At 41.1% G+C, this 11,769-nt stretch overlaps 1 protein-coding gene across 4 annotated transcripts in view; it reads right to left on the minus strand.

Annotated features, from left to right (window-relative positions):
- Positions 1-11,769, minus strand: part of dip2bb (disco-interacting protein 2 homolog Bb) — a 35,887-nt gene that overhangs the window by 17,642 nt on the left and 6,476 nt on the right. For all 4 annotated transcript variants that reach the window (XM_076110416.1, XM_076110415.1, XM_076110413.1 and 1 more), the window contains exons 2-3: positions 3,269-3,340; positions 2,374-2,526 (exon numbers count right to left, since the gene is read on the minus strand). In XM_076110416.1, coding sequence (XP_075966531.1) covers positions 2,374-2,526; positions 3,269-3,340 — 225 coding nt within the window. The remainder of the gene's footprint in view (positions 1-2,373; positions 2,527-3,268; positions 3,341-11,769) is intronic.

Raw genomic sequence — 11,769 nt, forward strand, 5'->3', positions numbered from 1 at the left:
TAGAATATCAGGAGACAATCCTAAGAGGATGACTGTGTTTTTCCACTGACAGAGGAAACCACGAGAGAGAGACAAGCTGTGTTTTAACCCACACACTTGCCTACACACTGTAATAAGTGCAGAGATACTCTCACTTGATGACACCCACAGGCACATTAAAAAGAACCATGTGAACACATTCAGACTACGTAACAAAACGTGTGCAACAAAAGCCCACTCACTGACAAATCACACATGTATTTACTCGGGGGACACAGTTTCCATTCAACACTTTTAAATAAACCATCAAGCGCAGCTCATCACACAGCAACAGAGGGGGCATAATTACGTAACTCGTTCTGTTGAACAGATTGCTCGGGACTAAATCATCTTCATAATGTGCCATCGTCCACCCTCACACAGGGCCGACTCCTTACACATGTCTGTGAGGATGGGGGCTGTCTCTGGGGCGATAGGTACGGTGGGGTGTGTGGAGGCTCCTGATGTATGGGGCGGCTGAAGTCCTTAACCTGGTATTATCTTTCATACGTACCTCTTTGGTTTACTATTACACATATGAAACATGAATGTGTAACTGTAGAGGCAGCAGCCTCAAACCAGTCATATTGTATTTTGGTGAACGCAGTGCTGACACTGTTGTTTAAGAGAAGTAATAACTGGAGGAGGCTATGAGAGGCAATTAAAGTAAGGGTGTTATAATTTCTCTGCAGGCCATAAAATGATGAGTGCTTTAATATTTTAGTATTCCAGTTTCTCGTTGTTGCAGTGCTTTGTTATTTGTTCACTATTGTGTGTTTGTGCTGGGTCTCTTTTAAAACTCTCCATTTTTTAGCCATGCTAGCAGTGTAGCTCTGGGGATGGCATTGGTTGGCTGTCTGACTGTATTATCTCATCAACTTTGCCATGTACACACATTTATAGTTCCCAGAGGATGAATCTTAGACTTTGGTGATCCCCTGACCTTTCCTCGAGCGCCACCAACAGTTCCAATTTTGTATTTGTTAGATTTCTCCGTTTATAGCCGAAAACCTGCTACACTAATGCTGTAGTGTGTGTTGAGTGCTAATTAGCATATGTTAGCATGCCAAATTGCTTGAGCATAAATACAGCTCAGATTGAAAACATGATAATCATTACACCTGCTTAACATCAGTATGCTAGCATTGTCATTGTAAGCATGTTAGCATGCTGAGGTTAGCATTTAGCTCCAGTACAGCGCACAGAGCTGCAGGGTCTTTGTGTTGTAGCCTGCTGGTTTAAACTAGCTCGGCACAGTTGGTGGTTTCAACTGCCAGCTGACTGTGGCTGTGTCCCAAATCATTCCCTATTGGCAAGCTACTGCACAACTTTCTGTCATTTAATTTTGGTGTCTGAAATACAAATTGCTAGTTTATAAAAGGTACACCAAGCTAAAACGAACAGACCTGCAATAAAAACCTGAAGGTTATGACGTTCAGTTTTGTCAAAACGGTTTTAGAGAGGTGTTTATTCAACTTAATGATCATTTTGGGGAATGTAGTTCGTGGTGCTGTATTGCTGAAATGCTGACCGGTGTTTCTATTATTTTGTCCACCCCATTTACATCAATTAGGGTAAGCTAAATAATAGAAATATCACAATGAAATTCATCCCCTTTGATAGAAGAAAAACACAGGTATGCAACTCTACACAGCAGGCAGCTGTGGTTCAGGAGGTAGAGCTGCATTAATTAAGTGTATTTATCATTTAATAAACTTGTGAGTGATGCAGCAAAATGATGATTATTCATGTGGCTGAAATCTCAATTTACTGCTTACCATAGAGCAAACCATTGATTGTATTAGGAGTAGTGAATGAATGAGTGAGGGAAAGATTTTAGACACTTCGCTGGTGATTACAGGCCTTCCTGCTTCCTTTGAAGGCAGCCTAGTGCTTTATCAGAGCACTTTTACTGCACTTGAAACTGTACTAAACAACATAGTACAATGGACAGCCTAAGACAATGCTCTACTCTACTGCTCTGTTTTCCTTTATCCCTGTCAGCAACGTTTTCCCCTCCAGATCAGCATCCCCCCTGTTCTCCTCTCACATAGCCAGGCAGTGACATCACAGACTGGGGGTCCTCACTGAGGGGCTTCCCAGCTGCAGGGCTGAACTGCCATATGTCTCTCTCTCTCTCTCTCTCGCTCTCTCTCCCACACACACACACACACACAGTTCTTTAATTGGTCCCTTTGAAACAGCCCAGTGTCAGCTCAACTAGTGAAGCTGATGTGGGCTAATGCGAATGCTGCAAAGTTATAAGAGGAAACTTCCGTGTATGTCCATCACAGGTGTTTTACATTTGGGGAAAAAGTGAAGCTGAACGTAGTTTCTCGATGCTGGAGTTCTGACCTGATCTGTAGCGGTCGTCCCTGGTTCCTCCACTGCGATGTGTCTTGCGGGAGCGACGCTCTCTGTGACGGGACGAGCTGGAGGGAGGAGGGCCGTGGTTGGAGGAGGAGCTGGGAGCGGGAGGCTGCCTGTCATTCTGACGGGGCGGCTCAACTGTCAAATAAACACAATAAACATGCATTAATTAATTGTATTATTAACACATGAGGATCTTGCTTAGTGTCTTGTTTCTGCTAGTGTTAACTCAGGCACTGCCTTAATGGGATAAATCGCCATTTTGATCAACTGTACTTAACTTTAGCCTCTTAGAAGCAAATCTATGGATAGTTTTCTCACAGAAAAATTAAGAAGAAAGCTGTGGAATTCCCCAGTCGCTAAAATAAATGGAATTTTGAGAAATTTGGCACACTTTCTGCAATTTTCTAAAGAACAATACTGTACTTTTACAGGATGTCTGATATGGTGTATGGGAATAGATAAGGCTTTGATTTTAATTATTGTGGAATTTAAGTTGTGCTGTGCTGCACATTTTGTTCTTATGTTAATCTTATTTTTATCATACCTGGTTAACCAACCATTTGACTCTTCAAATAGAGACAGAGCCTCCAGCAGAGGCAGAGGCAACACATTCTGCATACAGCTAACAATTTATTATCATTTGTGCTGCACGTCAGTGGGATGAGGGGAGATTAGCACAGAGATGGCACCACTAGGAGGCAGCAGTGAGCATTATCAGGTCTGAACGTACAGCACCATTAATAGTAGAGAAACAGCCATTTACATAACATCTACTGCAATCTACATCTAAATTACATTTCCCTCAATTATTCTGCAATGCAATATTTTATATGGTTATGCTAACCCAGGAATAAAAGAAGAGTTGATGGGTTTTTACCTGGAGTATGGATGAAGTAGGGAGCCAGGAGTTTGATCTTTTTCTTCTCATATCCCTTCTGTGTAATATCACCTGTAAAAGATCACAGAGAAGACGAGTGACTTCTAGATGGTCATGATGAGGCAAAGGCAAACTTTTATTTGATAGGATTAGAATGAACATGAGTTCACTTGTATTGTCAGTAGCACTAACATTCAGTTGCAGTCTATTTCCATTCTGCATTACATAACAGTATATAGTAACATGCTTGATAAAATGCATATTTTTAAGAATAAAAAGATCTATCTAAAAAATAACGAATCCTTTGGTTAGGGCAATAGTTTATTGATAACTCTCCCGGACTGAGCTATGTTCTCTGATGTGTTTGAATGCGGTCTATCACCACATCTCCAAACAACAATACTGATAGAGCAACAGGGAGGAGAGAAACAGGTCAAATAAAAACACAACATTGTAAAGGAGAAGATGGAAACACAGATGGATGCACACAGTTGTTGCAGTAATCTCCAGAGATGGCTGAGGGCGTCAAAGCTGTGGCTCTCTTCCAGCCTCAAGTATGACACGAAGAGAAAAGCAAAACAGGGCTAAATTTGGAAACGTACAGAAGCGTGGGTGGGCAAGAGATGGGATGATTCAGAGATGCAGAGAGAAGACAGAAAGGCTTGAAATCTGAGGGCATGAAATGTGGGAGACACACAGAGATAAAACGATGAGAGCACAGAGGAGGAAGTGACAGAGGGGAGTCATGGTGCATTCGAAGGACAGACGAGGAGGGGTCAAAAGAGCCAAACGCCCCTCCTGTCCCACCTGCAGACATCCCATCTGCATCTTCCTCCACCCCACCAGACACAACACAGGCCGACTGAGCTTCTCCGCGGGCCCTGAAGCGATGCACTGAGCCACTCTGTGGGCAAGGCATCAGATATTCAGACACAAACTAAAAATCCATCTGAAGAGCCTGCACTCACTTCTCTAATAGCCGTGTTGAGCAGCAATGATTCATTCAGTATGTCCGCACCGGCCGCTCTCATACCTCGTCATCATGAAGACACATAGCAGTGACTTACAGAATGAATAACAAAAACTAAATAAGCCTGCCACTGTCTGTGTAAAAACCCTGGGTTGCTTTCACTCTCTGTTGTATTGTACTCAGTTGATCCCATTCTGTGACCAGCAGTGACTCTTCTGTAGTTGTATCATCTCCTGGAGATCTGAGAGGTAATCCCCGATTAGAAAATGAGGCTGCTGAGACGCACAGTGACGAAAGGTTGAATGCCGCTGATGTCGACTCTTTGGACAGTAGAAATTAGATGAGGATGTCTTGGCCCACTGACACAGGTGAACAACTGCCAAGCACACAACTACATACAGGACAGACATGGAGCTGGGAGTTATAGTTGAATCCCGTCGTGATATTAATAAGAATATATCACAATATAAAGGACAATTCTGCGTTCAACAACTTGGGTTTTATTTTTGTAGTTTTGGCCAGAAAACTCGAGCCGTCACACAATCAGACAATTTAACAGTTTAGACACGAATGAACTCTCAATTTCAATGTTTAAACCAATATTGATGAGAACTCCTTAAAGTGCTACAATTCCACAACAACTGGACAAAATCCAGTTGAAAGCTACTGAGCAGCTACTATATGGACCTTGTGATGAGATTGTTGCGTTGCCTGCTGTTTCCAAGGTCAAGAATGGACTTCCATTCTCAACAGTTTAGCCAGATTATATAAATTTGGAGAGAAAAGCAAATCTGAACATGCACACTATGGCTGCAAAAGTGCATATCTCACTGTACAATAGAAGGCAACTTTGAAGCTGCAATGCTGTGTTCCCGGATCACAGCAATTAAGTTGATGATGAGTTCAATTTTATGTTGCGAATAGAACCAAATTGCAATAAACCAGATCGATCCTGTATTATGAGCATGTATATTCAGTTCATCATAAGAAGGTGGACATACATCATCAAATAATATAAACAAATAAAATCATAAATAAAATCAGATATTCATCAAACAAAAAACACATTTTTTTTGGAATCTTCACTTTTGGAAAACACCTGTTGGAAAAGAACATATGATTGTATAATCTTGATGAATCTCCAGACAAAATCCAGATCCAACATTTAAACACCAACCATAACACATTTACATCTGTCGTAGTTCTTCAGCACAGTCGACAGCCCAGCAATATTTCAGCAAACTGCACTGAAACATCTACTCAGTTAAACCAACTCACTGCTGACAGACTGCAGACAAGCTGACACAAAATGAGAGTGCTCATGTTTGGGGGATATCGCCTGAGAGTCCACTCCAACTAAAAGATCTACTCTGGGACTTTTTTTTCACAAAAAAAGGACGTAAAGCAAACACTTTCATAAGTAATGCATGAACGGTACAGTTGGCCTCTCTCAGTCACGTGATGTATTTTTAGCTCATGTGAACAGGCAGTTTCTCTGCAGTGAGATGCACACAGAGAGAAGGGGGGTGGGGGGGGGGTTGGGGGAGGGGCTGTCGTGGCATTAAATGAATCTCGAAGTAATCACTCTTCCATCTGGATGATTTTAAATTCATCTGTTGTTTTTATGGTTGCATCATCAGATCCAGGCTCCAGCAGCAGCAGATGACTTTGATTGTAATGCTACACTTTCCGTAACCAGTGTAGCATTACAGCCACAGCACAGCAGAAGTCTTTTTCTGTGTACTAGATATTAAGCCATCAGCACAAAATCTGGTGAATCTGTGCTAATGCTAATGATCCGGCAATAGCAATGTGCTTTCCTAAGCTGTGACATCAGTGTGTGGATGAAGCATTGAGTTGTTTAATTTAGGGGCTGGCTAGCTAGCCAGCTTGCTAATTCAACCATAATTCCATGCTACAGTTGCAAAACATAAAAAGCACCTCATGAACTGCTGCGCTTGGTCTACGTTACTTTGACATGTTATTGTTTTTAACAGGGAATGAAAATGTGGCAAATATGGCAAGTGGAATATCAGAATAATGAGAGAAGCCTTTATGATATCCGTTTTTTAGTACTATATCTTATCCATGAAAAGTGCTTTACATATAAAACATGTCTTTTGCAGTAACTTATTTATATGATGACAAACTGTTCCTCTCTGCTCACAATTGACGCTCAAATAAACGTCAAAGAGATCTGCTTAAAAGGCAAAGCATGGCTCAGCTGAGGTGATGAGGGCCTCACTCGTTAACCCACTTCCTCACAGTGATCCTGTCATGTCTGTCCTGACGGTGGAGGTCACAATCAAAAATCATTTCAGTGACGAATGTGACAGTCAGGCTCTGCCACAGCTCTCCTCTTTCGTCTCAGTTTGACGAAAGCATTGGTGAAGGAGTCTCCCTTCACCTCGGAGCGTATGTTGTATTTCCCTACAATGTGTAGAGAGAAACATCAAAGCTGTGTCTTCTCCCAGTCCTGTACACTCTCACACTCGCGAGCCTCGGATTATTTGAATTGCAGCGAGACTTCTCTCTCCTTCTAACCCACAGGCACTCCGTCTGAATAGTAATTAGCTACCGACCTCTATTCTCTCTCCTGTTTTTTCCTTCTCCCTCATCACATCTCACTCAGTTGCTTTCTCAGGATAACAGTTGAAACACGTGTCGACACCTGCTCGCTGAAAATGATCAGACGCCTTAAAATAGTTCAGGGAAACCAGGGACTTCCAGCTGTCATCTCACAGAAAAAAAACACAATTTCAACAAGGTTCGAAGATAAGACGCCACACAACACGGCTTTAGGCTCCAAATCAGATCTTACAAAAGTAATAAGTTAGTTAAAGAGGTTAAGATCCAGAGCAAATAATGACATAAGGAATGCCTCTGTGTGGTACAGTGACATCTCTGAATTTGTGTATATGAGTTCAAGTGTGTTATTTTCATGCAGCCTTAAGAGCTGGTACATTTTATCTGTCGAACAAACACCCTACTGAGTCCTCCCAGCTGCCCCCTCCTACCAGGAGGCCAAGCATCTCCCTCAGCCAAAGATCACCCGCTCACTGTGTCCACACCACAAACCCTCCTTGGTCACACAGCTACAAGACAACACACACCTGAACATGTTTGACATGGTTTATTGTTGAACTTAGACAAACTAATGCTGTATGAGTAATTATGCATAATATCACTCACACACACACACACACACACACACACACGATCCCTAAGAGGGAGGAAGATGTCATGCTCTCCAGTTTTCCATCTTACGTCCTCTGACAGAGTTTTCCTGCTGAGCCAGCAAAACCAAAATCTAGCTATATATATATTTTTTAGAAACTATAAGAGAGTCGACCACCGTATAACAAACTGTACTCACAATTAAAGTCGTTGTGTAGCATATAGTCAAAGTGAAAGGTGGTTTGACTACTTTGGGATCAGTTCTAATCATTTGCATGTGGGTGTGTATGCATGTGTAAACCTGCTGTCTGTTAACGGGCCAAAGAAATCGGTGGAGGAACCAACGGTTCAAAGTACATGTCGATACGAGAACACGCAGATGAATGTGTCAGTGACTTTTAGGGTGATGGCGTTGACCATATTTATAACTTATGGAATCTTTATTAACCTTAGCATCCATGTTTTAATCTCAACTCTGCTTATGTCACACTTTGGTTCCAGCGCTTCATTCAAGATATAACGTGTGTGGACGAACAGAGAAGTTCCATCCGTCCCCTCCCACCTGCAGTGGCAAAGGTTATTTTTCATATATAGGGGTGGCCAGATAATAATAATAATAATAATAACTTTATTTATATAGCGCAAAGTGCTTTGACAGACAAAGCAGCAAAAGCAAGGCAATAACCAGAACAGAAAGCTCAGTGAGACAGCCGATACGATAAAAATAAACTAATAAAACAGAAATGAGTGATAAAATAAGTGATTTAAAAGAGAAGAGAAGATGGGGCCACTGAAAATCTGGGGAGGCACACCAACACCAAAGCCATAAAGGAATTTCAGGAATATTACGCTATCGTAGTATATTAGTGGAATATGATGTCAATATGAGAGTAAAGGATCCATTATTGGTTTCTTATTTGACAGTTGATATCCCTCCTTATCTAATGTGCATAAACTAATATCAGCACAGTTAACATTTTGAGTTCCACAACAATCATGTTTTAATATGTTATATCTGAATGTGTATGTGTTAGGCCAATCATTGTTCTTCAAATAAGCTAGTTGTCGTTTTCCTTAAAAAGACCAAGCTACAGCTTTAATTTGAAGGAGTACATTGATTGTGAGGAACAAAACATTTACTGGGAACCATTAGTTAGTTACTGTTAATACTGTTTATACTGATGATACTATCCAGCATTCCTATCCACCTCTTATTGTCCATTATATTTATTATGTATATTACCACTCGACATTATGTATAATACTGCTTTTTGCACTTCTGCTTCGGTGCTGGACTGCATTTCTTTGTCCAAGTACCTGCACTCTGTGCAGTGATAATAAAGTTGAATCTCATCTAATGTAATCTAACTATTCTTTCATAACTTCATCAGGAGAAGACATACATATATTTTGACTCACATAATAAAACTGGTATGACAGGAACTGGTGAGTGAAAGAAGTGCTTTAAAAAAAAAAAGCCTAAAGCCCTATTACACACACACACATATGTTTTCTGCTGGTCTCAAGTGATTCTCTTTCTCTGGAGTAGCAGGCAGGGTGCGGCCAACTCAGGTAACAGAGTGATTCATGTTTCTCTAAACACACACACACACACACACACACACACACACACACACACACACACACACACACACACACACACACACACACACACACACACACACACACACACACACACACACACACACACACACACACACACACACACACACACACACACACACACACACACACACACACACACACACACACACACACGTAATAACAGGGGTTAAAAAGCAGCAAAGCAAAGTAGTGCAGTGCGTTCACTGAAAAGAAGGAGTGACTCAGACAGTGCCTCCATTCCACCTACTGCTATCAAATATTTATTCTCTTTTGTTGCACAGCAGACAAAATGAAAGAGGGTGTGGCTGACACACCTGGCACACTTCACACACACTTCAACACTTCGTGGCAAAGCTGTGACAAACGCAACATAACACCTACAACGACATATTCTCCTGTGGGATTTATGCACACTGGTATGAAACACTGTGAGTCGGCCGTGGCAATTATGTAAAGCAAGAGATATGGATGTCTGTGAAGCAGAGGACCATTCCGTGTATTGTTTGTGTTTTTCTATGACCATCAAGACTTTATTGTTTGTGCTGTCACTGGAGGTGATCTGGTGAGCAGATGCTGCAGTCAAGTCAAGTCAAGTCAATTTGTACAGCCCACTTCCACACAATGTCTCAGTGTTACAGACCGACAATAGCACCGGTTCCTGCCCAACCCCTCTATAAAGACAACGCACAAAACAACTTAAAAAAACACCACAGCACATCATTAAAAAATGTTAGAAACATCAGGAGAGGAAATTTAAAAAGGAATCCCTCCTCCTCAAAAAACTGTGGGAATGAACTGCACCAGGATGCAGAATGCAATGTAACACTAGTCAGTTATAATCCAACAAGAGGTTTATAAAACAGTAATTCCAATAAAGTGCAAAAAATAATTCCAGTGTAAGTCAAAATACTTGATTATGATATCAGTTCTTGTTCCAGGTCTGAGGTGTCAGTGGGTCTGTGGTTGGGGCATCGTCAAAACTGAAGTGGTCCACCTCATCAACTCATTAAATCATAGAACATCCAAGTTTATCACCGGGTCGGATTCCATCAGTAGCTTTTATTATGATTAGTTCAATGAATTACCACCTGATCTGAGATATCAAGAAAATACAACATGGTCACATATGTTCTGACTTTATGGGTTGATGAGGATCGCCTGAACGCCTTGACTCGCATGCTTTATGCTTTCTGGGATACCGACAGCTGCAAACGATAAACACGTTGTATTTTCCTCCAGATTCAGGAAAGAAACACATTTCTCCACCACATTTGAAGCAGCCTTAGGAATAGCACATCTTGTCGATGAGTTATGACGGAGTTTCCTCTGCAATGGTTTTAACAACTTAGCAGAGCATTCAATTGTGTTACTGTATGTGCCTCTCCGACATATGGCCGTTGTAATCTGGAAAGGCTTTATGGAGAATTCACAAAGTTAAAGTGTGTGTGTGTGTGTAAGCGGCGTTGGGGGCAGGGCGTGGGGGTCCACGTGGTGCTACATGAGGGCACATGAGAGGCAAGTCCATGGCGACGAAACAGGCCCGCACCATTTAATGAGCGAGGTCACCCAAAATGAATTAGGAAGCAACTAATGAAAGAGATTAAATCCATTTACAGAAGGAAGCTGTTCGTCAGTCAATTTACAGATAATTAATTAACAACAAATTAGGGCTGTGCGATAATTCAATATGATAATTCATCGTCTTTCAATGGAATCATACCACCGTGATAATAAATCAGAAAATACTCACTTTGTATTTGTGTTTTGTATACAAGAGTACACAAAACCATGTGGTTATTTCATATAGAATATTTATTTATTGAATTACTGGAAAACATGCTATGTGGTGATATATAATTATTGCCCAGCCCTACAACAAATCATTGTGGTTTCAGCTTCTCATATGTGAGGATTCAGTCCTTTTCTTATTGTTAGCTAAATATATACAGTATTTGGGTTTTGGACTGTTGGTAAGATAAAACAAGCAATATGCACTGAAAGAGTAATCAAATCAGAAAATAGTGGAAGATGTCCCTCGAACCTTTCCAGAGCAAAACACAACGTCTTCAAAAGTATAGTTTTGTTGATGATTCAATTCACAACTATATAGAAGAAAGCAAACAATTCTAAAGTTCGAGAAGCTGGAACCAGATCATTTTTATTTGATAAAAGGTTTGACGATTGGTGATTTATTTTTGGTCATTCGACTAATTGTTTCAGACAGATTAAATGACTTATACGAAATATAACGCAACGACAACTGAAATATTCATTACTTGCGATCCTTGTTCATTTACACAACTGCATTAAATGGCAGCAGACTCACTGGTGGGCAGAGCCTGAAGCACATGTTTCAGGCAGTTTGACTGCAGCTACTTCCACTTGCCATATTTTAATAATTCAGTGAACAACACAGTGACCTTACCACACTACTCACTCTTCCCCATCCACCACTGTCATTTCTTTGTGTTTCTTTTAGCTAGAAGCTGTAGAAAACAAATAGATCAGAGGACGGTTGATTCAAATTACCAACCTGCAGTTCCCTGTGCATTTGAAAGTGAGGTGGTTCAGCTCCCAAGCTGACAGTGCGTGCCTGTGCGGAGGTGTGCGCTCAAGTCTCATCTAAATTATTCAGTCTTTTTTTGTACACAATACTTCAATGCATCCTCAGTGTTTGTGTGTGTGGGTCTGTGTGCACAGTGAAATTAGACACACGGGGTGTTATATA

Source organism: Anarhichas minor, unplaced genomic scaffold, assembly GCF_050575085.1.
Source record: "Anarhichas minor isolate MPS153535 unplaced genomic scaffold, ASM5057508v1 ptg000043l, whole genome shotgun sequence".
NCBI classification, from domain to species: domain Eukaryota; kingdom Metazoa; phylum Chordata; class Actinopteri; order Perciformes; family Anarhichadidae; genus Anarhichas; species Anarhichas minor.